This window comes from Corythoichthys intestinalis, chromosome 13 (genome assembly GCF_030265065.1).
Source record: "Corythoichthys intestinalis isolate RoL2023-P3 chromosome 13, ASM3026506v1, whole genome shotgun sequence".
Taxonomy (NCBI): domain Eukaryota; kingdom Metazoa; phylum Chordata; class Actinopteri; order Syngnathiformes; family Syngnathidae; genus Corythoichthys; species Corythoichthys intestinalis.
The window spans coordinates 55,516,064-55,543,179 of record NC_080407.1 but is presented as its reverse complement, the minus strand read 5'-3'; the positions used below and the strand labels follow the sequence as shown (position 1 = coordinate 55,543,179).

Sequence of the window (27,116 nt, the reverse complement as noted above, 5' to 3'; positions counted from 1 at the left end):
TTTAATTCAATTGCAATAAACCTTTTCGACACTAGACGACGCTGTTTCACCACAATGAAAGAAGTAGGCCTTCAAACTCAACTGGTCAAATGAATACAAAACAATCCAGCGCTGTACCATAACAAATCCCGACGACAGCAACTCATAAAACAAGACATGCCTGACTTGTATGCATGAAATGTGATTTTTATGGGCAGCTTTATAGAGCTGATAAAATCCCCCGTCCATCCTGGCCGTACAAGGCTTCCCGAGGGGAGTTACATACGTTCCTCCAAAAAAGGTTTCATTGCCCTAATGAAGGTTTCCATGATATACAAGACAAGAGTTAGACAAGTGTGCCCTTATTTGTGTAACGCCTCGGTTTTTGAAACTGTGTTTCTGTTGCTTTAAAAAAACAACTCAAGTGACCTCATCACTTTTGTACACAGGTCAGAAGAGGGGAAAACACAAGTTCCCTTATATGGACAGAACTTTTCAGAGTGGATCCATCAAGCTCCTACGCTCTAATAGTGTGAGAGTGCAAGTAGAAAGTTATGCATGGCACTTTTTGGAGCTCGCATACCTTTCAGCGTGAAGCCGACCGCTTTGATTTGAATTTTTTTTTTAAGAATGATAACAAATCAGAAGACTCTTTCCTCAGCTTTGACCATATAAGGGTTGCTGAGGAATTTCACTCGGGCAAAACACAGCAAAAAATACACTTTTCACAACTTTGGCTGACATTGACGGCGCTAGATGTCTAATCCATTAAAAGTAGGAGATCTGCCTTTTAATGTATTGTTTATGATAGTGAGAGATGTTTGTCAAAATGTGACATGCGAAGTGTGATTACCTTGGAAACTAGAAGAGGTGCGTCAGTGTCAGTGTCTGGGCCTTCTTCTAGAGTAAACCCCCAGGGCCCACCACCTTGCAGAGTGATGCAGACATAATCCCCAGTTCTCATTTTGCGTGCGCGTACAGCTCACCATGCAGAGCAGATGATAGAACAATCAGGCGGAGAAAAGGGATTTTAACAACAACAGAGCCACCACCCCTACTCCCTCCATCCTCTCCTGCATCTCTGGCTAAAGTCCGGCCCGCTAGGTGACGTCAGAATGACTGCCAGGGTTAACTTTTAAAATGAACTGTTTTGACTTGGACCACACAGTAACTAAGGTTGCTGGAAGTCACTCCCAGCAGGGGGAGCTGTGGATCTTATATAGTTTTTCCCCACCCAAAAACAGCAGTTTAATTTTGTGGCGCAATTAGAGTTCCAGTAGACTCGTCCTCCTCCGGGTCCCATCCAACAAGCCAAAAATCACGTGGGTCACCAAATTGAAGGAATCAAACCTTTTAGCCAGATTGCCAGAATCACGCCAGCCGAACCGCCGGACCCGTGCTGGCGCGGTTCCAACAACCAGGGCCACCGAGATCCAGACAACCCGGCCAAAAGGCGCGTTCACCTTAGTTTTAAAGTCCGTATAACAGCAAATAAAAGCATATTTATGTCATATTTTATGCTCCTGAATGAAATGGACCGCTTGGATATGTGCGGAAGTGGTTGACACAGTGTATCACAAAGTGAGTACACCCCTCGCATTTCAGCCGATATTTAAGTATATCTTTTCATGGGACTTTGACAAAATGAAAAGTAGTCTGTGTGCAACCTATATAACACAGTTCATTAAATAATACAGTTCATTTTCCCCCCCTAAAAATAACTCAAAATATAGCCTTTAATATCTAAACCCCTGGCAACAAAGGTGCGTACCCTCCTTAGAAACTACATCCCGACATGTCCAAATTTAGTACTGCTTGTCATTTTCCCTCCAAACTGTCATGTGTCTTGTTACAGGAGTGCTGTCAGCATTGCTGCAGAGATTGAAGAGGTGGGGTGTCAGCCTGTTAGTGCTCGGACCATACATCAAATTGGTGTGCATGGCTGTCACCCCAGGAGGAAGCCTCTTCTGAAGACGGTACACAAGAAAGCCCGCCCGTCTAATCAGACATGGTTTCAGTAATCCATGTGCTTTGTTGAGATGTGTTCAGCAAACTGTTTGCGGGCTTTCACAGCTGTGAATGGCCACAGCTGGATTTTTTTTTAGGGATTTTAGGGGTGAAACATGGTAATATAACAAGGGTCGCGATGCAGAAATCGCAGACATCAAGGAGTGGTCGAGATGTTCTTTTTCATATATTTACTCTTTTAAACATTTTTTTTTTTTTTTGACATTTTAAATAATAAATACGATTACTTACCTTTTTATGGCTAGGTTGAAACAAAAGCGGTTGCGCGACGTCTGTAAACAGGGGTTTCCAGGGTAAAACGGACATATTAAAAATAGTTCGGGGACTTCATGTGTCTTGTCTGTGTTTTCCGCCATATATATAATATATATGGCGGAAAACACTTGGGTGACTTGAAGTTCCGCTCTGAGACCCCCCAATTTGGCCAAATTTCAAAATTGCCCAATATGCATGTGTGATACATCATTGGAAAGCTTAAAATCTCAATTTTCTGGGGGAAGAAAAATTTTGAACAGAAGGGTATTTTAAAAAAATAAAAAGTTTATTAAACAGCAAAACCCTATCTGGAGGCGAGAGCAGAATTACAGACGCCATGAATTTAACGAGATATTACCGGAAACTTATCTTGTTTCGATCCAAAAACTCCATGTCGCATGTATCACTGAGTGTCAAGACACAGCTGTGAATGGCCACAGCTGGGTTTTTTGGGGATTTTATGGGTGAAACATGGTTATATAACAAGGGTCGCGATGCAGAAATCACAGACATCAAGTAGTGGTCGAGATTTTCATCTCCGTATATTTACTCTTTTAAACATTTTTTTTTTTTTTTTCCAATTTTTCTTTGTCTGGATCGATTGTTTATCATCTGACATCGAGGAAAATGCAACAGTAACAAAAAAATACAATTTAGCGATAGTTATGAGGTAGGTATCCGTGACTTTTTTACAGACGCCATTTTTTTCATTGTTTTTCATTTGTTTAAAAGTTTAAAATATGCGAGTAAATAATTTTTTTAAAGTGTTTTTTTTTTTTTTAAATCAAAATATTAGACATCAATGATTCTAAGCTAAAAACGACAGACATTTTGAATAATAAATATAATTAATTACCTTCGTTTCATGGCTGCGTTAAAACAAAAACTGTTGCACGACGTCTGTAAACGGAGGTCTTCAGGGTAAAACGGACAAATTAAAAATAGTTTGGGGGCTTAATGCGCCACGAATCTGCTATGGCAGCATATAGACATATTGTTCTATCAAACACAACAGTTGTTTTGGCTTAAAATATGGCAGTTACTTTTATAGAGGACTGCAAGAGCAGAAACTGCTTTTTCAGTCTTGTCTGTGTTTTCCGCCATATATTTTTTACAGTGGCGGCAGAGAGTTGGGGGGGGGGGGGGGGCGAAACGTTTGCATCTTCCTGAGGGGGGCGTAACCGAAAATAATTGAGAAACATAGAAGCACTGCTTTAGGGGCTCCGTAGACTGGGAAATAATCAGTTGGTTCTCAAATATTCCTGGATGCAGTAGATCAAATTTGCCACAAGACGGCAGCACTTTACCATGTCTGGTGAAGCCGGTTTTCTCATGACTTCACACTCACGAGATATAGGGTTTATACTACTATTCTCACTCTACAAAATTGAACAAAATTTTCACTCACATAAACGACAAGGCGTTTTTCCCCTCCCAAACACCACCATGTATCACAAGGCCTTTATTTTCTCCAATAAGTGACCATATACAGAGGCGTAGCAAGAGTCCCTGGGGGCCCCAGGCAACATGGGGCCCTTCGAGCGTGTGCAAGTAAGGGGGACAGTTGGACTTGGAGAAGAGGAGCAACACAAAAATACCACCACCGGATGCAGAGGTATATAACTTTGTGTGAAATCAGAAGTCAGATTGGCCCTAAAACCCACCAAATTCAAATTATTCCATAAAAACACTAATTGGTGGACTAGTGACCGAAATGAGTATTGCATTTTCTAATAAAATTGTTTAGAATTATTTTAGATGCATATATGTTTTATTTTTCTTATAGAGTATTTGACGAGGAGTACGATAAACCCATTAAAAGACTTTTTTTGGAAAAAAATCACAATTTCTTTAAATAGTCACATGAATAATGAGGTAGCCTGTGAAAGTCAATAGAAAACAACTCGGCAAGGACTTTCCAGAGAGTAGTTGGTGAGTCACTCAGTACACAATCATGTGGTATTAATTGCTGATTGGACTTTCTTGAACATGTATAGTCTACGTGACATGGTTAGTGCTGATTGGGAATGATGAACAGAATCGTTAGATAATCTGCCAAATGATTCCATGTTATTGAAACACTCCCTACACTTGTCGCTGCGACAGTGCAGTAAAACTGCGTGTGCTCAATCTGTTGGGCTTCTGGGGGCCCTAGGCAATTGCCTGGTTTGCCTAATGGGTGGCTACGCCTCTGACCATATATAACAGGGCGTTTTTTTTCCAGCTCCAAAAAGCAACCATGTATAACAAGTAAGGCCTTCATTTCTTACAAAAAAAAAAAAAACTGTATTTCTCCGTACGCACGCTGCCTGCTTGAGTAATAAAGCATAAAAAAGAGGCTTAATGAAAATGAAGTTGTTTATGATGCGCTTGATTACCAAAGGGGCTTTGCTACCTTGCTGGAGATGAGCGATAGTCGCCTCCGGCTCCGGGATGGCTGCCAAGCATTCAAGCACCACGCGGGCAGGTACTCAATCATCTGAAAACACATGTTATTGACAGAAAAAAATAGCAGTTAGTCAAGTGTCCTGCTGTGACTGTACCTCAGTTAACTCTTTGGACGTGTTCTAAATTCTATTAAAAGTGCTGAAATGAGTTTGTCTGGAAGGGCTGATGCAGGGGCGGAACAAATGTGAACATGGCCTGGGTGCGATGAGCATATATGGGACCCCCGACTTTGAATTTTTGAAAATCCTACCATTCTCTCCACCTATGTTAGGGAAGTAACGATTCATCGTTCGTTTAAACACGGCGGAATACAAATCGGTCAAAACAGTTGATGAATATCGTCACCCTTTTAAATATTTACTTTGAATGTTACTCGTCTTATTCACGCCGACAAAAATCCAAGCGAATGTTCTTTGACACTCTCCCGGCGAACGCGTCGGTCACATTAATTCATTTTGCTTCCCGTCACCGTGAGCCGTGATTGCCGGTTGTCACGGGCGGCGACGACGGCGCGGCTACACGCAAAGCGATTGGAGCGACGCGGCGCCTTCCCATTATCTTGTCCCTCGCATTGTAATTATCGCCGGTGCTCTTTCTGGGCCGGCGCTCCCGTCTCTCCCCCGCCATTGTAATCGTGATTGACTGGCGCGGCGGCCAAAACAGCGGCATCTTGAAAAGGCATCTCATAACCGCCCTGCCATTTTGATCCCCCTTTCCCACCTCCGCCGCCATCATCCCTTTCATTTCTTCAGCTCGAAGGATTCGGACGCCACCCTTCGCTCCGCGTAATGACGGCTCGCGCTTGAATTGACGCCGCATTCCTAATTTCACGTGAAGCCATTATATATGGGATGATGTCACGCAATTAAGTTGTTTAATTGAGTGTGCGGCGTCACACTTTTTAAAGGTATTTGACAACGTTACCGTGCTGGCCAAAAGTATTGGCACCCCTGCAATTCTGTCAGATAATGCTCAATTTCTGCCAGAAAATGATTGCAATTACAAATACTTTGGAAGTATTATCTTCATTTATTGTGCTTGCGATGAAAAAAAAAACAAACAAAATAGAAAAAAAATTACCATTTTACACAAAACTCCAAAAATGGGCTGGACAAAAGTATTGAAAAATTATGTGACACTTCTTTAATTTGTGTAATTAACAGCACCCTTTACTTACCTGTAGCACATAACAGGTGATGGCAATAACTAAATCACACTTTCAGCCACTTGAAATGGATTAAAGTTGACTCAACCTCTGTCCTGTGTCCTTGTGTGTACCACATTGAGCACGTAGAAAAGAAAGAAGACCAAAGAACTGTCTGAGGACTCGAGAAGCAAAATTTTGAGGAAGCACGGGCAATCTCAGGGCTACAAGTCCATCTCCAAAGACCTAAATGTTTCTGTGTCTACCGTGCGTAGTGTCTTTAATAATTGTAAAGCCCATGGCACTGTGGCTAAAGTCGCTAGAAGTGGACGGAAATGAAAAACCGACGAGAGATTTCAACGAAGGATTGTGCGTCCCTTAGCCTGGATTAAATGGTATTACATGAATACAGGTAGTTGAACTTGACATTTTATTGGTCCTTCGAGCCGGATTTCAACATACCCAGAGTCGGCGGAGTCGACAGTACCTTATTTTTCCTCACGGTATCTTATTATTTACTTTATTAAGATCACGTGTTCTAAACGTGTAAAGTTCAATGAAGTCAATGATGTCTACCGTGCGCAGTGTCATCAATAAGTGTTAAGCCCACGGCACTGGCACACCTGGTTAGAACTGTCTTGATGAGAAGCATTGTCTAATGTGAATCAAGGCTCGGTCAAAAGAGCCGTCTGAAGACCTGCGATCAAGGATTGCTGATTTGTATAAAGCTGGGAAAGGATACAAAACCATCTCTAAAAGTCTGGATCAATCGACAGTCAGAGAAGTTGTCTACAAATGGAGTTTGGCGCAGTTGCTTCTCTCCCAAGGAATGGCCATCCACCAAGATTTCATCGCAGAATACTCAGAGAGGTAAAAAAAGAACCCTAGAGTGTCTGCTAAAGACTTAGAGAAATCACTGGCACAGTCCAAAATCTCTGCGTACAAATCAACTAGATGTAAAACTATGGCCAAGAATGGTGTTCATGGGAGGAAGCACCTGCTGTCTATAAAAACATTGTTGCCTGTTTAATGTTCGCAAAAAGGCACTTGACACTCCACAGAAGTTTTGGCAAAATATTTTGTGGACTGATGAAACCAAAGTTGAATTGTTTGAGAGTAACACACAACGTCATGTGTGGAAGAAAATTGGAACAGCTCACCAACATCAAAACCTGATGGAGGGAGCATCGTGATTTGGGGCTGTTTGCTGCCTCAGGGCCTGGACAACTTGCAAGAATGAATTCAAAAGTTTTTCAGCACGTTTTGCTGGAAACTAAAAGGAAGATGGATGCTGCAACAAAACAATGATCCAAAACACAGAATTAAATCGACTTCAGAATGGTTTCAGAAGAACAAAGTACTCCTTCTGGAGTGGCCAAGTCAAAGTCCACACTTGAACCCCATAGAGATGCTATGGCATGACCTAAAGACAGTGATTCATCCCAGGAATATGACTGAACTACAGCAGTTTTGTAGAGAAGAATGGTCCAAGATTAGTCCTGATCGACGTGCCAGACTGATCTGCAGCTACAAGAAGCGTCTGGTTGAAGGTATTGCTCCCAAAGGGCAGCCACAAAATATTAAATGTGATGGTTTATTTACTTATGTTCCCCCTTCTGTCATTGTTTGCATACTATCCTCATTAAAATATGAAAACCTATAAATGTTTGGGTGGTTTTAGTTAAAGCACTGTTTTTTTCATCTGTGTGATTTTGACAAAAATCACATTTGATGGTGATTCTATGCAGAAATGTGAGAAATTCCAATAGGTTCAAATACTTTTTCATATCACTGTAGCTGTTAAGTGCTCGGATCTTGCCTTTTGTGGTTAGCATTTGCCTGTGGTATTCCAAAGTACTTGTCGCTCTCGTCAACATCTACGATCCTGCTCTCTGGGAGTGCAATCACCTCTGTCTGGACTACCGATCTTGATTCAGGGAACGGGAAAATATTGACTTAATATCAGAGTACAATGAATTATCACATTGGTAGAAATTACACTTGTGAGTCAAGGTACTTCGATTGAAGACTTATTTCCATCCAACGAAAAGCAATTGACCCGCAAGGGGTGAAGTGGCTTGTAATGAGGCAAAGAGCAGCTGTGTTGTTGCCACGGCAACACGAGATCACCCATTTTAATGGTCTATGATGAATAGCGTTGCGTTACGGCTTAAAGGTGAATTCAAATGACAACGGTGAGCGAAAAGAACGGCATCTTTTTATCCTATACTCATTGACGGCTCTAGACGTCACGACGGATCGGACGTCTAGCGCCGTCAATGGCGCTGAAAGACGATCATTCAATGGCAGTCAGAGAGAGTGCAGAGGTGCCCTTTGACAGCTTTGAGTGATACACCTCGTCACACCGGGAAGTTCATCAGCAGCTGCCGAGAGCGCCATCGATTGGGCTGCCCTGAGCCCTTCCAGATAATGGATTGGATTAATCCCTCGGATAGGACTTGAGCTTTACGCTCCCAAATACGCACGTGGTATGCGTACACAAACAAAATGCAGCGATGCTTTTCAGCTTTGATTGATATCCCTAGCGTTCGTCAGGTCAACTTGCATAAAATCTGCGTTCTGAGAACATCTCTCGAAAGAGAGTCGTCATCAGTAAATGCATCATTTGAGCATTTCCAGTCTCATTACGACGACAAGGGTAAACAGATCGCGAGTTGCGGCGCGGTCTATTAACGCCGCGTTTTTCTTAAAGAGGCAATGCATCAGCGGCGTGTCCAAGCAGAGATGAGACGTCGACTCATCAGACTCGTCTTGTTGCCAGCGGGGTTTACCTCAAATAGTTCTAATCTTTAGACTGTAATGTTATTCGCAGAGCACTCGCAGGCAATTCATCTCATCTCCCCGCGCCTTCCGGGCAGCGTTGCGTGTACGCGCATGTTTCTTCATCCGTAGTTACCAATAATGAAAAGCAAACTCGGTTATTGATGAGCAGCGGGCGTAGGAGCTCGAGCATTTGGATGCGAAAGCAGACAACGGCAACTGTTGGCTGCTATGGATCTGCTCTAGATAGCACGTGTTTTTTGCATTGGCTTATTATCATTTAAAACACCCAGACTGAGGAAATCTACATCCTTCTGATTGTTGTAACGGTTATTTCATAAACTAGAAAATGCAATTTCTGGAGGAATTTAGATGGTAGCTTTGCTTTGGCAGATAAACCCTTTGGGATCACTTCTTGTTGAGATTGATTTTTTGGTGAAAAAGTGAAAATGTTTTGGTGGAAAATTGTGAAATTTTGGTTTAAAAAGTGAAATCTGTGGGAAAAGGGTGACATTTGGGTGAAGAGGTGAAATTTTGGTCAAAAATTTTAAAACATCTTTTTAAAATTTTTTGGGAAATCCGGGCGATGTATTGGTGGAAAAACCAGCGACATATTGGTGGAAAAACTGGCAATGTTTTGGTCGCAAAATCGCAACACTTTGGTGAAAATTTATGAAATCTGGAAAAACAGGCGACGTATTGGTGGAAAAACGGGCGATGTATTGGTGGAAAAACTAGCAACGTTTTGTTCAGAAAATTGTGACGTTTTGGTCGAAAAATGGCAAAACTGGTGAAAATGTTTAAATCTGGAAAAAGCAGTGACGTTTTGGTTGAAAAACCGGCGACGTTTTGGTCACAAAGTCACAAAACTTTGGTGAAAATTTGTGAAATCTGGAAAAACAGGCGATGTATTGGTGGAAAAATGGGTGATGTATTGGTGGAAAAACTAGCAATGTTTTGTTCAGAAAACGGTGACGTTTCGGTCGAAAAATGGCAACAGTTTGGTCGAAAAATGGCAAAACTTTGTTGAAAATGTTTTAAATTTGGAAAAAGCGGTGACGTTTTGGATGGAAAATGATGAGGTTTTGGTCAAAAAATGGCGACGGTTTGGGTGAAAAATGGCAAAACTTTGGCTAAAAATTTTTTTAATCTGGAAAAAACGGTGACATTTTGGTCGGGAACAAAATGGCGACGTTTTGGTCGGAAAATGGCAAAACTTAGGTGAAAAATGTTGAAATCTGGAAAAACGGGTGATGCATTCGTGGAAAAACTAGCAACGTTTTATCCGGAAAATGGTGACGTATTGGTAAAAAAAATGGCAACAGTTTGGTCGAAAAATTGCTAAACTTTGGTTAAAATTTTTTACATCTGGAAAAAGCGGTGACGTTTTGTACGGAAAATGATGACGGCTTGGTCGAAAAATGGCAAAACTTTGATGAAAATTTTTTAAATCTGGAAAAACCGGCGAAGTTTTGGTCGGGTAAAAAAATGGTGACATTTTTGTTAAAAAAAAATTGCCAAACTTTGGCGAAAAATGTTGAAATCTGGAAAAACGGGTGACGTATTGGTGGAAAAACGGGTGATGTATTGGTGGAAAAACTAGCAACGTTTTGTTTGGAAAATTGTGACGTTTTGGTCAAAACCTGGCAACAGTTTGGTCGAAAAATGGCAAAACTGTTGAAAAAATTTTTAAATCTGGAAAAAGCAGTGACATTTTGGATGGAAAATGATGACGTTTTGGCCAAAAAATGGCAAAACTTTGGTTAGATTTTTTTTTTTAATCTGGAAAAACCGGCAACGTTTTGGTTGGGAACAAATTGGTGACATTTTGATTGGAAAAAATGGTGACATTTTTGTAAAAAAAAAAAAAAAAAAAAGGCAAAACTTCGGTAAAAAATTCGAAATCTGGAAAAAAAATGACGATTTGTTCGGAAAAAAATGACAAGGTTTGGTAAAAAAAAAAATGGCGACCTTTTGGTCGAAAAATGACAAAACATTTTGAAATCTGGAAAAAACGGGCATCGTTTTGACTGAAAAACCGGCGACGTTTTGTTCGGAAAATGATGCCGTTTTGGTCACAAAATGGCAACGTTTGGTCAGGGAAAAATGGCAACGTTTTGGTCTGGAAAAAAGCGAGGTGTTGGTCAAAAATGTTTAGAATTAGTAGTAAAATTAATGTAAAAGAAGTCAGGTTAGTAAAAGTAAATGAAGTTGAAGAAGCAGGTAAAAGAAAGTTAACGCAAATACATCAATTGTTGACGCTGATGGCTATGACTAAAGAATCATTTTTTTGGTGAAAATGACAAGCATTGGGAAACAGGTAGGACGATTTTAGCTAGCAGATGGCAGCATAGCCACAAACTCTGCGGCCTTAACTAATGAGCGGCTATGACCCCCCCATCTGTCTCGCTCATCTAATGTCACTCACCATGCGGAGGACGTCGCGTGCCGTCTGGCTTTTCTGAAAGCGGACCCGCCGTTATCATTAGTCCTTCATCACGCCTTTGTAGGGACAAATGCAAACGTGTCGACGTGTTCTCCTGCAGTTCTAGCGAGAAGGGGAAATAGCCATTGTCGCAAGTGTAAGGCAGCGGCCAACTCGCTAATGGCGGCCGTGGAGGGCTCTTTGGGGACTATTTTCACCGTGAAAATCAGAAAGTCTTACGGAAAACACCGAGCACGGTGCATAAAAGCTAATGAAGCACCCGCGAAAGTGCACTCGGCCCTTCGGGGAAAGGACGTCTCCGAGAAGGGCCCTTCGCCGTGCCGCCGCTTCTGAGTGCATAATCGCGGTGCTTGATTACGAGCGGCCATTAGACGCTGGCGTCCTTTATGTTGGTGGAGCACTTGTGGCTCACGCCATCGACTTCTTTTTCACCAGGGGTGAAATTTTGATTAAAATTCATGTAATCCAGGAATGGAAGAATATTTGGTTATATCATTATTCAGTTTTTGAGGTCGACAATGTCGCTAAACAATCGATCGACGATGAAAATTGCTAATTGCTAAATCGTTGGGTGGATAAAATCATGAGAATTGCATGGATTTTCATCGCATCATCCGCTAGTAAGACTGCCGATGACCTCAGTTATCCTCCAAAAACTGACAACGTTCTGACTTGGATATGAACTAGCGGTGATGGGAAATAGTGAAAAGATGGGCTGAGAGTTACGAGCAGTGAGTGAGAGAGCGAGCGTGTTTGCTCCCTTCTGTCAAAAATTGTCAAGGCATAACAGTGAAATAGGATTATCTTTTTTTTCCTCCCCTTGGGTAGAAAACGCTGATGCTTTAGCATATAAATATAGAAACAGACTCAAGAGGGGTCAACACGGCGGCACGGGAGGGGGAGAAAAAAAATAATTGGGAAACTCTGGGCCGCGGAGCGCGATTGTGACTTTGATCAATGACTGAGGAAACTCATTACCGGCGTGGGCCGGCTCGGAAGGCGGACCCTAATTGTGTGCCACTTTGTAATTGGGCGCGGTAATTGACAGCTGGATGAAGCAGGTGTGCTGGCCGGGAAAGGTTGGGGCGAAAAAAAAACGGCGCGATTAGCACGATTAGCAGCAGGGTACGATACCATTGACGGCGATGGATGTCCAATACATTTTGACAGGGTGGAGGCGAAAATATTGAAGGATCAAATGGGACTGAATGAAATATATGAATACGTCTTTAAATGTGTCATTAACTGAGGTTGTTAGTAACGCGTTAATTTATTACATTACAGTAGCAGTTTCACCAAAGGGACGTCGCAACAATAATCACATGACTCCATTATACCAATAAGACTCAAGATTGCCGTTCAATGATCACGCCGCCCTGTTCAATCGTGAAGTCTTGAAAGCACCATAAAAATTGAAGTATTTGATATAGAGCGCCGACGTCAACAGGACTCGAAAGCGCTGATTTTTATCTCTCCCCCAGTTTTTATTTGTCACCGATTGACCACGGAAAAGTTTCATAATAGGAAATATGTTTTCTCCATTTTCTGTTTGGGTGGTTTTAGTTAAAGCAGACACTGTTTTTTCATCTGTGTGATTTTGACAAAGATCAGATCACATTTGATAGGGATTTTATGCAGAAATGTGAGAAATTTCGAAAGGTTCAGATACTTTTTCATACCACTGTAAAGAAAAAAGAAACATTTCAATCATAGAAAAAAAGATTTTGAATGTGAAAAAATTTTTGAACACTTAATTTTTAATTGAAAAAATTTTGATTTTAGCAATCCTTTTTGGTTTTGGGCCATATTAAGGGTTCGGACATTTGTGTCTAAATCATTAAGTCCCCAAAAAAGTTGCTTCAATCCCCCAAAAATATTTTCAAAGAAAAAAGTCATTTGAAAAATAAAATTGCCCTCCACTATTTTTTTTAATAATATGCAAAGCAAATGACCGTATGTGGTGCTCGTCACATGATCTGTTCGAAAAATAATTTTGACCCATTATAAAAATCTGTTTTGTTCATTTCATTCATTTTTGTTGTTTGCTTTAGTGCTTTATAACTTTTATACATATATATATATATAGGAAAGTCAACTACATGCAATGACACTTTTCGGTCACCAGGGGGCCTGTCCCCCCCTTAAACCCCGCTTTTGCGACCCGAATAAATTGTCAATTTGTGTTTCGAAGCCTTCTTCCAGCTTTCAAAATGGAGTCAGTACAAAGGGTTGAGACTAAGTTGAACTCGCAAAGTTTGGCCTTTTGGCCGGGTTGTCGAAGTAAGACGAAGGCGAATGCGCGGAGTTTGGACTCTTGGCCGGGTTGTGGAGATACCGCCGGCCCGGGTCGTTGGAGCTACGCCAGCGCGGGTCCGGGTAGCGTAATTCTGGAAATCTGGCTAAAAAGTCAGATTCCTTCGAAAGTAAAAGATTTTTAGAGCTGCAGCTATCGATTATTTTAGTAGTTGATTCATCGATGAACTAGTTAGTTTGAATAATCGAGTAATCGGATAAACATGAAAAAATTAAAATACCTGAGCTGGGCCTCGAGCGGTATAAAAAATAAGGATCTACATATGTAAAACAAAAGAACAATTGGCTAGCAAAAGTCCACTAGCTTAAATGCTATAAAATACTTTTTATAGTTTTTTTTTTTTTTTTTTTTTTACAATGCTCTTAAATGGTTCAGACACATTCACACAAAAATTGGCTAAATATACCTCTAAACTAAATTACAAATGCATTAAAACACTAGCTCAAACCAAAACCTAGCTTATGTTGGTCTTAACAGGGAGCAGCTGGATTTTGCCATGTAAAATGAGGCAGACTAGAGGGCAATATATCCACCCAAATCAATAAAACTAAATGTAAACACTTTAAAAAAAAACAAACCATTGCAACGCCACTTTAATTAAACGAATACTCAAAGCAGCAAAATTGAATCTTTTCTAATCGAATACTCGAGTTCATCGATTAATCGTTGCAGCACTACAGATTTTTGTTCATGTCCTACTTTGACTTGAAGGTGCAGAAGGTCCTAAACGATTAAAATAGTTGTCGATGAATTTGCTATTCAATTAGTTCTCGATTAATTGTTGCACCTCTATCTCCAAGTCAATATTTTTGGTACATATTTTGACATCAGGATGCTGACTTTGCGTCTGGACTTCTGGCTTCAGCGAAACGACGCCAGTTTCTTGTTTATTTAAAGTCGCTGAAGCGGGAGGGAATCGGGCGCTCGCTCCCAGGCACAGGTTTGTGTGACTGACAGCCTGTTTGGAGATCCCGCTCGCACTTTCTCGCCTGGGTGAAATTGCTTTAGTCATACGGTGATACACTATAGGACCGCTCTTCTTTTGTCGTACTCAATTGAGTCTCGCTACTTCCTATTTCCATTTAATCTCGCCTGGATTTGCTGAAAATGTATTTAATTTTTTTTCTTCCTTACCCTTTCATGCGCGAAATTAGTGTATATTTTTGTTAAAATCTGAGCTCACGGGCTGCCGATGACAGCGCCGGACGTCTAATCTGGAGAGACAGCGAGAACCAAAAGTGGTTTTTGCCATGTGGCATTTTTTTGCCATGTGGCAAAAATGTTTTGCCATGTGGCAAAATATTTTTTTTTGGCATGTGGCAAAATATATTTGCATTTGTTTTGCCATGTGGCAATTTTTTTTTTTTGCCATGTGGCATTTTTTTTTGCCATGCGGCAAAATATTCTTGCCATGTGGAAAGATTTTTTTGCCATGTGGCAAAATATTTTTTTGGGGCATGTGGCAAAATATATTTGCATTTGTTTTGCCATGTGGCAATTTTTTTTTTTTGCCATGTGGCATTTTTTTTGCCATGCGGCAAAATATTCTTGCCATGTGGAAAGAATTTTTTGCCATGTGGCATTTTTTTTTGTTGCCATATGGCAAAATATTTTTGCCAGGTGGAATTTTTTTTTTGCCATGTGGCATTTTTTTTTTTTTGCCATGTGGCAAAATGGATTTTGCCATGTGGCATTTTTATTTTCGACCTGTGGTATTTTTTTTTTGTAGCTGGCAAAATGTATTTTGGTTTGTGGGGAGGAATATGGCATTTTTTGGGGTATATGGCTGTTTTTCAGGCCATACAAGTCCATGCCATTGACGGCTCTGCACGTCCAAATTTTACTTTCATTTTAAATGGCAAAAAAACATGTGTGGCTGTGATTTTTAACCATACACTTTACATTAGAGCATATCGACGTTCAACTGGCACCCAAGTAACGTTCTGCCATTGACGGCTATGCACGTCCAAATTTTTGTTTCATTTTAAATGGCAGAAAAACATGTGTGGCTGTGATTTTTTACCATACACTTTACCACATGGCGAAAAAAAAAAGCCACACGGTAAAAAAAAGTTTTTGCCACACGGCAAAAAAAAAAAAAATAATTGCCCCACGGCAAAAAAAAAAAAAAATGCCACATGGCAAAAATATTTTGCCACATGGCAAAAATATTTTGCCACATGGCAAGAAAAAATGCCACATGGCAAAAAACACTTTTGGTTTTCGGCCCTGCTGCTAATCTGTGCGCATTATATGACCTAAAATGGCACTCGGTCAGAAGGCAGAGGGTTAAAATTTGGCTTGCAGCCTTGCAGTCAAGGGAGCAAGGTTGAGTAATGAGACGAGGAAAGGGTGATAATGGAAATCTAAATGATTAAAGTGTGTGTTTTGCCGAGAAAATAATTGAATTATTTTTACCTTCAAATGCCGGATGTTGTCCTGCGGCCTCTGAGGAGTCTGACCTGGTTCAGGTTCGCCATTGTCCTGAAGATAAAGAACTGACTTTGAATCGAGATTTCACACAATTTCCAAGGAAACGGGAGATTGCGTTTAATGAGTTTTCCGCACGTATTGTCGCTCGGCCGCTGCGATTTAGTGCGCGGGCTCATTAAAAAGAATGACAGTGTTGATTTGCCTTTACAAAAGCAATCCATTCCACAGCGTAATGACTAATCACATTAAACGTCACTTCACCAAAAGGCTGCGAATGACCTCAGCCGTCCGCTTCCTGCCACTGTAGTTGTGATGTATAGTATGCAGATCGTACACACCCATAAACCTAAAAGCACACGCGATCTAATGGAAAACCTCAAACGATAAAACCATTACGCGCTCAGTCAAAAACTTTTTTTTGGCCACCTCAGCACATTTGAGGACAATTTATGGCTATTGACGACAGATTGCATTTCTCCACCTTCTTCCAGCCCTTTCAAAGTAACCTGGCAGCGCATTCGTTTATCTAGAGTCAACATTGAACTAGACGCCCCCCCCCCCCCCCCCCATTACAAGGCAAGGCAAAGAAAAGTATACACTCACTCAGACATTTTATCATGTAGAACAAACGCAGATAAAAAGCTTGAAAAAATAATCAATTAGTTAAAAAGTGCAACTCTTTAGCATTAAGAAACACTAAAAATCTCACTGGAACAGCACCAAACAAAATTTCCAGCATCATCACCTTGTCCAATGCAGATTCTTGACTCTTGACACCTTGTCCAATGCAGATTCTTGACTCTTGACAAGGTGATGGTGCTGGAACTTTTGTTTGGTGCTGTTCCAGTGAGATTTACAAAGATCATCTATCATAAGTATTAAGTGTCATCCGGCAAATTATGTCACAAACTCCATTTATGTCCAGCTCGGATCTTTTACATTCATTCAAAAGTGGGATAAGTATCAAGATTACTCTAAATGACATGTTATATGTACTCATTAATGCTCGTGACAGTGTTATGTCATAATTATTATTGTTCAATGAAAGTCGCTAGAGTGTCAATTGTACAAAATAAAGCTGAATTGTAATATATTTAGTTTACCATAAGTTTGAGACAAATTGTGTTGTTTTTGTTATATATCAAAAGTCAAGAATCTGCATTGGAAAGGTGATGATGCTGGAACTTTTGTTTGGTGCCGTTCCAGTGAGATTTACAAAGATGACTTGAAGAAGACATCAAATTTCCCTCAGTCCTTAATGATATGGGGCTGCATGTCAGGAAAAGGCACTGGGGAGATGGCTGTGGTTAAATCTTCAATAAATGCACAAGTTTATATTGAAATTTCAGACAGCTTTCTTATTTTCGGAATTTTTATGTTTTCTTCAGGCAGTCATCTTTGTAACTCGCACTGGAACAACCCCAAACAAAAGTTCCAGCATCATCAACTTGTCAACAGTCAAGAATCTGCATTGGACAAGGTGATGATGCTAGAACTTTTGTTTGGTGCTGTTCCAGTGAGATTTACAAACATGACTGCCTGAAGAAAACATCAAAATTCCCTCAGATGCAGGGTGTATGAATGTAGAAAATAAAGGCAAACCTATTCAATTTCCTTGCCTTAAATGGGCTCCTGCCTCAGATTTGATCTGCTCGTGAGTCGGCAGTTAAAAACAGTTATTATACCTCGCAGGGCTGCTGGACCAAGTGGATTCATAAAAATCATGGCTCCAACTTGTTGGAGGCAGTCTTTCAGGTCCTCCGCGTGTTCGTTTTCAATTCAGGTGAGACGGCAAGACTGGATTGTTAATAAAGACTGGATCCACCCTTGGTAGTTCTAGTGTTTTAAAACCACATATCGATACTTAATTGGAGCATATTGATAAACTATTAGGCTGCAAAATATCGCAATATATCACCGTATATTGTCACACCCCTAATATGTATTTCAATTGATAAAAATCCAGATTTTTGTAATTTCAAAAATGGAAGGGGCCCTAAATTGAAATGTAAATGAACCGACTATTAGAATTGCCATCAAAGCTTGTCATTGACGTGTTTTGTCACAAAATACCAATCTGAAAAGGCTAAAGTCAATCCGTTAGTAAGCAGTCCTCCGTGTCCAAAGCGTCCCCCTTTCTCACCTTCTCCCGTTTTTGTCCTTAAGTCACAGCGCGCGGTTATTTGATGTAGGATTTGATAGATTTGTTTGCCGCCACATTCATTTGCTCTGTATCACGGAGCCGACGGGCCGTAAAATAAAAATTTGCTGTAGATTTTCAGCATGACTGTTTGGGGGCAAATGTGAAAGAACTCCCCCGTACACATTTCTCCACGTCGTGGCGGCGCCAGAGCGAGTGAGCGCACGCTGTGCATGGCAATTAAGGGAATTGTCAGAGTGCGCCTCTCCTTGACTTAAAATGATGATTTTCATATCTTCTCTAATCCCTAAAAGTTGTTTGTATTGACGGATTGAAATGCTCCCACTTTCGTTTGTTGCTCTTGTGAAAGAACCTTGTGATTCAAAACAAACAAAAAAATGGCAGTAATGAAGTCCTGCTTAATGTTGTTCTAATTGGTCTCTGGTCCTAATTGTTATTGCTATTTACTGTTTGACCGTCTGTATTCCTCGAACACACCCAATATAAAATATATAGCATTTATATCATGGTTTAAGAAAAAACAAGCAGAACATATTTGATATCCTGAACAGTTGCACTTGGATTGATTAGAACTTTCAGTGCCCAGACAACGTGCAGATAAGGATGCCTTCTGACCAAGGACTGAGCAAGACTTACGCTGACTACCAGGTAATAGGCAAGACATCGACAAGCCCACGTCTGCAACACCAAATCCCGCAATCAGCTCTTCAGGACAGTCCAGAACAAATGGCGGGACGTCCTGTACTACCACAACAAGTTTGATTGCTCAGCGCCCCTCAGACGGTGAGGCGTGCCCAACCTCCCACCTCAGTTGCCTCATTAACCATGACCAGCAACGGTGACACACGAACTTGACCGCCCAAATCTGCAACACAAGACCCAAACACACCCCACATCCTTCCCACGCCCCGCGAGAGCCTTCAAAAATACTGAATATTTAACTAATTGTTGTCATTTTTCTCGGTAACTTTTTGTTGACTTGTGATATGGTGACCCTGGAACGAGTCTGCCTCCTCGCCTGTGTCTGTTGCTGTTTTGCCTTGCCGTTTGATCGCTGAATAAATTGTAAAATTGTGTTTCAAAGCCTTTCAAAATGGAGTCAGTACAAGGCGTTAAGACTTAGGCAGGGGTGGGCAAACTATTCCAAAAAGGGTTAGTGCTGTGGGTGCGGGAGCACCTTTTCACTAATCTGGTGTGTTATAAGTGCAATCATATTATTGTAGTCAGGTGCTTCTTGTTTCCAAGAAACCTCATTGGTTAAAAGCTCTGTGCTGGATAAGTTGGACCAAAGACCAGGATCTTCTGCAGCCCTCGAGAACAGGTTTGCGCACCACTGGACTAAGGGGAACGCGCGGAGTTTGGCCAGGTTGTCGGGGTTTCGCCGGCCTGGGTCGTTGGAGCTGCGCCAGCGCAGGTCCGGCGGTTCGCCTGGTGCAATTCCGGCAATCTGGCTAAAAGGTCAGATTCCTTCCCTAGTATTGTGAGCCACTTCATGGGTTGACATACGGCCTGCCTATTGTCATTTGGAATAACAAAAAGTGTATGCGTTGAAAGGTCGGGGCAGATCTTCTCAAAGCAGGGGTTGAGCTTAGCGTGTGGCAGCACCTGGGCCCGGGCCTCTAGGAGGCCTGGTTTGCGGGCGTAAAGGGTGTGTGCTTGGGTAAGGGGAGAGTCAAGCAGAAGAAACAGAACAGTAAGACGAGATGCTGAGCTGTAATATTGTGTTTGAAGGCCGTTTCAAACTCGCGGCAGCCTAGTGTGAAGGGTTTAGCGGCGACCCATTCATTGAGTATGTGGGAGGGCACTTCTCGGCAAAAGTGAGTGGTGGGCGGAATGGCAAGTTTGAATGAATTTGTGCCGAGAGGTGGTGACCAAAATAGAGCCATACTCTATTTTCAGAGCACCGCCACGCTGACGTCGACAACGCATCCAAAAGCAGAGGGGCAGGCGTACTTATATATGTGCTAATATCGCTAATCACATTGGGCGTGCGCAGCGGTGCTACTAAACATTCAAAACAGCAAATATGGTGGAACGTCGGCTTTAATTGACTGTTTTTAGATTATTATTAATTTAAATATTTTGAATGTTTCCATTTTGTGCCTTTTTGAACAAAAGAAAATGCCATTGCTTGGAATGGGTGGGCATGTTGTCTTCCGGCTGAGGAGGTCAAAGTGCATCATTCGCTGTCGCCTTGTAAATCTGCACCCATGAATACTACATCGTTTTCATGCGGAATTGCGACATTGTTCGAATGGAGACAGAACGTCACCATGTCAACGGCCCCTAAAAAAGTAAAAAAGGTTGTCCGCCCGATTGCCTGCCTGAGCGGTCCACTGTCCGACAAAGCCAAGGCAGCCCTGCCCTGCAAGCACTCAATATGCTAATTGGAGCGATCCAACCCTGTGGTTTTCAGAGTGTGAATGGGAATGACTAATGAGGACTTCAATGCTCACAAAAGATATGCTGATTAGACTCAGATGACCTGTCTCTGGATACAAAAGTGATTTTTATTAATTGATTCACCCTTGGTAGTTCTAGAGAAAAACTTTTTTGTTCATTCTCAACACTGTAATGTCACACAGTCCTTCACAACAAATCCCCAGCAAAAAAAAGCACTCTGATATCTTCCCAATTTTTTCAAATCATGCACAATTCGATTACATTAGACAACCACACTGAGCAGTTACCAAACACTAAACAGTAAAACGGTTGTCCGCCCGATTGCCTGCCTGAGCGGTCCACCGTCCGACAAAGCCAAGGCAGCCCTGCCCTGCAAACACTTAATATGCTAATTAGAGCAATCCAACCCTGTGGTTTTGCGAGTGTGAATGGGAAGGACTAATGAGGACTTCTATTCTCACAAAAGATATGTTAATTAGAGTCAGATGATACTTCTCTGGATACAAAAGTGATTTCTATCAACTGATCCGCCCTTGGTAGTTCTAGAGAAAATCAACTTTTATGTTCATTCTCAATGCTGTAATGTCACACAGTCCTTCGCAACAACTCCCCAGCAAAAAAAAGTGCTCTGATATCTTCCCAATTTTGTCAAATCATGCACAATTCAATCGTACTAGACAACCATACTGAGCAGTTACCAAACACTAAAACACAGTAAAAAGGTTGTCCGCCCAATTGCCTGCTTGAGCGGTCCACTGTCCCACAAAGCCAAGGCAGCCCTGCCCTGCAAACACTTAACATGCTAATTGGAGCAATCCAACCCTTTGGTTTTGCGAGTGTGAACGGGAATGACTAATGAGGACTTCTATTCTCACAAAAGATATGTTGATTAGAGTCAGATGACCCTTCTCTGGATACAAAAGTGATTTCTATCAACTGATCCACCCTTGGTAGTTCTAGAGAAAATCAACTTTTTTCTTCTTCATGGTCAACGACAGTGAATGTGTTGAAAATCAACCCAAATTTCAAGGGTTACCCCAAAATGCATGGGATTCCCATGCAAATTTTTTTGTCAAACCAATGTTGTCACCCCACAAAAACGGTCAAATGCCACATCTTGATTTGGATCTCCCACAGACTCATTTCCTGATGACGCCCCATTTATTACTTCACTTGTCTGTGCTGTCGCAGCAGCAAGGTGAGTCTTTTGCCTTTGCTCGCGCGCCCAAAGAACGTGGCGGCGACGCCATGAAGGAGCGGGGCCGGCAGAGCTGGCGACACCCCATTGCTCTTTCCGCCCCGTCGCCCCGGCCGGTGTCAGCTAGCGCGCGGCATGATGGAACGCTCTCATTCCGACTGGAGACAGAGCGCTGAAGGTGAGAGCCGACCACAGGAGCCAGTTCTTTAATCCCCGGCCGGGTCCCGCCACCTCCTTCGCGCTGATGAATGGACTTTTTTTTCCAAACGGCCTGCTCAGTTTTTAGTTGACGATGAGGCTTTTTTCATGATTTTGCTTTGACCTAAAAATAAAAACATCAATGGCCAAGCTGCTCCCTCCCTCCCTCCCACGAATACGTTTATCACCAGCAGACATCGAATAAATGATTGAACGTCTAGCGCGGTCAATGGCAGCCAATGACTTAAAGCACTCCCGCCCCTTAATAAAGACGTCTATCATCAAGTAACCTTGTCAGAGCGCCAAGTCTAGTCGCCGCCGCGTATGACGGTCGGCCCCACAAATCAATCATGCATAAACAACGCGACGAGATGAACTCTCCTCCGCTAACAATTCCGCGGGAATATTGCGGCATAAAAATCGGATAATGAAAGTCGAGAAGCCGTGCCAGTAATAGCATCAAGCTAATAAAAGAGATAAGCGATCAAATGGGCAAGCGAAGTGCGCTAAAAGGAACAATATCAGTTCCCATTCTTTGGGACGGCGCGGGGCGGGTGCCTGCTTCTCTAGATTAAAAGACATTGTCCTCAAAAGTCCAAAGTGGAAGCTAATTAAAATAGGAAACGTGGGCAGGGACAAAACGTGGCGGCGTGAAAGGCCACAAAAGCCTTTCTATGGGACAGTGACTGCCTTATTTTAGCTAACAGTCGAGAAATAATGGTAAACATTTAGGCGACGGTACAGATCAAGGAGTCAAAAAGTCAGATTAGTCAGGTGGATATAATTTGAGAAATACCTGAACGCTGGACGTGACTGACGGGGATGCCGAAAGTGTTGGTCTGGCGTCGAGCAGGATTAGGAAGGCGATTGATTGTGATATCCCCCAACTGTCGTCGTTCCCCCGCCTGGCCTCCAGCCTGCAATCAAGGAGCCCTAACAATAAATTAAGGTTACAATACAAACACTCTTATTATATGTAGTCCCTGGGTTACAAACGAGTTCCTTTCCTACACTGGCGACGTAACCCGAATTTCCACCTAAATCGGAATGAACCATTTAAGTACCTCTAAATACCTCCTAAATTTCAAAGTAACTATCCAAAAACCTGTATCATACATCATTGTACTGTCCTCGCCAAGATGTTGGCGTTACGTCCTAGCTACAACCCCTAGCAAAAAGTATGGAATCACCAGTCTCGGATGAGCACTCACTCAGACACTTTATCATGTAGAACAAACTCTGATATAAAGCTTGAAAAAAGTAATGAATTAGTTGAAAAGTGCAACTCTTTTGCATTCAGAAACACGAAAAGAAAAGAATAAAAAAAACATTGTGGTGGTCAGTAAATGTTACTTTGATCAAGCAAGTGCAGGGAAATATATATGGAATCACTCCATTCTGAGCAAAAATATATGGAATCATGAGAAACAAACAACGAAATAACAATGAAAACACAACTCTAGTATTTAGTTGCACCACTTCTGGCTTTTATGACAGCTTGCAGTCTCTGAGGCATGGACTTGATGAGTATTCTTCATCAATTTGGTGCCAACTCTCTTTGATTGCAGTTGCCAGATCATCCTTGCAGGTCGGAGCCTTGCTGTGGATAATTTTTTTCAATTTCCACCACAGGTTTCAATAGGGTTGAGATCTGGGCAATTTGCAGGCCATGACATTGACTGGATGAGTATTTCTCCAAGGAATGCTTTAACAGTTTTAGCTCTGTGGCATGATGCATTGTCATCTTGGAAAATAACATTTTCAATTGAAGGGATAAGAAAGCTGTCTAAAATTTCAATGTAAACTTGTGCATTTATTGAAGATTTAACCCTAGTGCCTTTGCCTGCCATGCAGCCCCATATCATCAAGGACTGAGGGAATTTTGATGTCTTCTTCAGGCAGTCATCTTTGTAAATCTCACTGGAACAGCACCAAACCAAAGTTCCAGCATCATCACTTTGTCCAATGCAGATTCTTGACTCTGGACAAGTCATTGACGATCCAATGCAGATTCTTGACTCTTGACAAGGTGATGACACTGGAACCTTTGTTTGGTGCTGTTCCAGTGAGATTTACGAAGATGACTGCCTGAAGAAAACATCAAAATTCCCTCAGTCCTTGATGATATGGGGCTGCATGTCAGGCAAAGGCACTGTGGTTAAATCTTCAATAAATTGAAATTTTAGAGAGCTTTCTTATCCCTTCAATTGAAAACATGTTTGTCATTTTCCAAGATGACAATGCATCATGGGCGGTCAAGTTCGTGCGTCACCTTTCGTTGCTGGGTTGCGGTTGCTAAGGCAACTGAAGTGGGAGGTTAGGCCTTCCTTGATGTCTGAGAGGCGCTGAGCTATCAAACTTAGTTCTTTTTGTTATCAGGTGTTGTGGTCGTACAGGACGTCCCGCAATCTGTTCTGGACTGTCCTGAAGAGCTGATTGCGGGATTTGCAGTTCTTCTTGTTCCCGGGTGTTGCTTTGGTAGGCCGTGGTGTCTTGGCTCCATCGAAGATATTACGAGAGCGTCTTTTCCTTTGCTTATCAGGAGATGGCTGATATGGAATGTACCAATGACTCAGCGCTGGCGTTCTGCTTTGTGAGGAGTGCGTCTGTGTATTTTAACTTATAATATTAAACTATAGTTACTTTTTTATTATATTGAGTGTGTTAGAATAATGCAAACAGATGGTGCCTACGAGAAAAGGTACTACCTCCTTCAGTTTATAAATTTATTTGTTTTGCTATCTTTAATTGTACCGGCAGTATTTATTAAGGATTTAGCGTAGGTTTTTGGGCTGTGCAACAAATTCATCGAATTTAATGTATTTTTATGGGAAAATCCCGCTCGACATACGACCATTTCGACTTACAAACCAGATCCTGCAACGAATAAAATTCGCATGTAGAGGTACCACTGTATTGGCCATATACTTGCGGACTCAGGTGCCAGACATTTAATTGCACGCCCACGGCTAGCGTGTGCACCTCACAGCTGGAACTGGACCATCGCACAAATGGTTGTCAAAGTCTTTGTTTTTGATTTGACGTGACAATTTTCACACTTCCGTGTTACGTCAAAAAGTTTAAATTCAAAAACTGTTTTGGGCTGGAAATGTTGGAATCTCATTGGATCTGTCAGGGATCGCGGGCAGGCAGACAAGGTGGACCCAAATGCAGGGAAAACAACAAAGGTAGGGCGGCGGTGAAATTGAATGATTTAATGTGAGATGAAGGGAATAGGTACCGTTCTCGCACACACCATATACTTGTTTGCATTAGTCTAACACATTCATCTAACTATAGTTTAGGCAGACTTCACTCCATGTCCTTGAACACAGTAAAGTGAATCACCTTATCGGGGCTCCTGAGGGGGAAATGGAAAAATGGTACCGTTTCTCGTAGGCACTGTCTCACTGTTTACATTACTCGAACACATGTAATATAATTAATCAGGGAATAGTATCATTTCTCATATTTACTGTAGGACTGCACTACACTAACACACCTAATGTAAAATAAATAGCACACCATGGTTTAAAGAAGCAGAATAGATGCACAACGCCATCTTATCACAGAAGCCCAACGCGTGCGTCACGAGCAAGATTGACGCACCAACTCTGGCAATCAGTTCTCCCGACAACGAACAAGGACAAAGACCAGCGCGCTTTGTCCTAAAACAAGTAGCGCCAGCCCGGATAACAAAGTTGATAGCGGGCGCTTGGGACGTCAAGACCAGTGTTGGTCGCTGTGGCAACCACGTCCCATCCACGCACGAACCTAAACCGCCCAAAGCCGGCCCCAGAGGGAAGGTCCCAAAAGCAACGCCCGGACACACCTTCGGTCCGGCCTCCTACACCACGGACTTAAAAAACACTGGACACTGAGATAAGACAGATTTTCTCCTCCTCCTTCGAATCCTCCTGTCCAACCCACAAACAGACAATAATCCCAAACACACTCTTCTTCCTGCCCACGGCCCACCCCGCGAGATCCTTCAAAAAACTGAATGTTTAACTAAGCGTTGTTATTTTTCTCGGGAACTTCTGACATGGTGACCTTGGAGCGAGTTTGCCTCCTCGCCTGAGTTTCTGTTTCGCTGTTTCGATCTCTGTCGATCCTGAATAAATTGTCAACCTGTTTTCAGTGAGCCTCGTTTAAGCCTTTCAAAAAAGGAGTCAGTACAAAAGGTTAAGACTAAGGTGAACACGCAGCGTTTGCCCTACTGGCCGGATTGCCGGGGTCTCGCCGGCCCGGACCGTTGGATCTGTGCCAGCACGAGTTCGGTTGGCGTGATTCCGGCGATCTGCCAAGAAGGTCAGATTCCTTCAGCACAAAGAAAAATAAAGGGGATCAAACAAAAGGTATCAAAACTTACTTGAGGGCGAGACCCAGACACAAGGGCCTGGACACTGATATCGACAATGATGCTAGAAGAACATGTAGCACATGGGGATCTTAAATAAACACAAGGGGTAACGAGAGAAAGGGCCACAGGTGGGTGATACAAGAAGAGGCAGCGGATTGGTCAACACACAAGGAGCAGGCCACAACAGGTGAAATCAATGGGTAATCCCGTGGACAAAACACATCAGTGCACAAAAACCACTCAAACCATGACAGAATCTGTCACACAGCAAGACAATAATGAAGGTCAATAAATGAATGGATTGGACGTTTAGCACTGTCAATGGCAGCCAATGAGTTACCAAGAGAGTGACCTGAAAATATATTAGTCATATTTATACTTTAATTCGCTAAATATATAGTAAGTTCTATTCAGTGCGTCCACTTTCACGTCCCTCCGAACAGTTAAGCTAACACCATCAATGGGTAACGACCTTTATTTTAAAGGCTGCGTACCTAGAAGAACCCCAGTACATTTTAAACTTTAATATCTATGAATAATTGAAGTTCTTGGCAGGGAAGGGAGAGCCCATTTAACTCATAAAGATAAACCGGAGACTGTGTGATTCAGAGTAGGGCTTAAACGGCCAGCTTTTTGTCGCACTTAAATTATATTGACGTAGCTTTTAGCTAGACGACGTGTGATGTGCTTGAGTAATTCTAGAAATGCATTCATCTAGAACATTATACGGAGTCGTCCAATCACTTGAACTTGCCACAAGAAGTGACCACGGAATACTCCCAAATCAATAGGGACTGACCTTGACATGCCCCTAAATCAGGGGTGGGCAAACTATTCCACAAAGGGCCGCTGTGGGTGCGTTTTTTTTTTAAAAGCTCTGTGCTGGATCAGTGGGAACAAAGACCAGGACCCACTGCGGCCCTCGAGGACCGGTTTGCCCAATCCTGCTCTAAATCAACAAGAAG

At 42.1% G+C, this 27,116-nt stretch overlaps 1 protein-coding gene across 6 annotated transcripts in view; it reads right to left on the bottom strand.

Annotated features, from left to right (window-relative positions):
* LOC130928471 (synaptopodin-2) overlaps nt 1–27,116 on the bottom strand; it is an 87,246-nt gene that overhangs the window by 7,606 nt on the left and 52,524 nt on the right. For 4 of the 6 annotated variants that reach the window (XM_057855115.1, XM_057855119.1, XM_057855118.1 and 1 more), the window contains exons 5-7: nt 22,585–22,705; nt 15,814–15,879; nt 4,658–4,741 (exon numbers count right to left, since the gene is read on the bottom strand). In XM_057855115.1, the coding sequence (XP_057711098.1) occupies nt 4,658–4,741; nt 15,814–15,879; nt 22,585–22,705 (271 nt within the window). Of the gene's footprint in view, nt 1–832; nt 1,241–4,657; nt 4,742–15,813; nt 15,880–22,584; nt 22,706–27,116 lie in introns of those variants that run through there. The other 2 variants (XM_057855117.1, XM_057855120.1) reach the window with 2 other exon arrangements.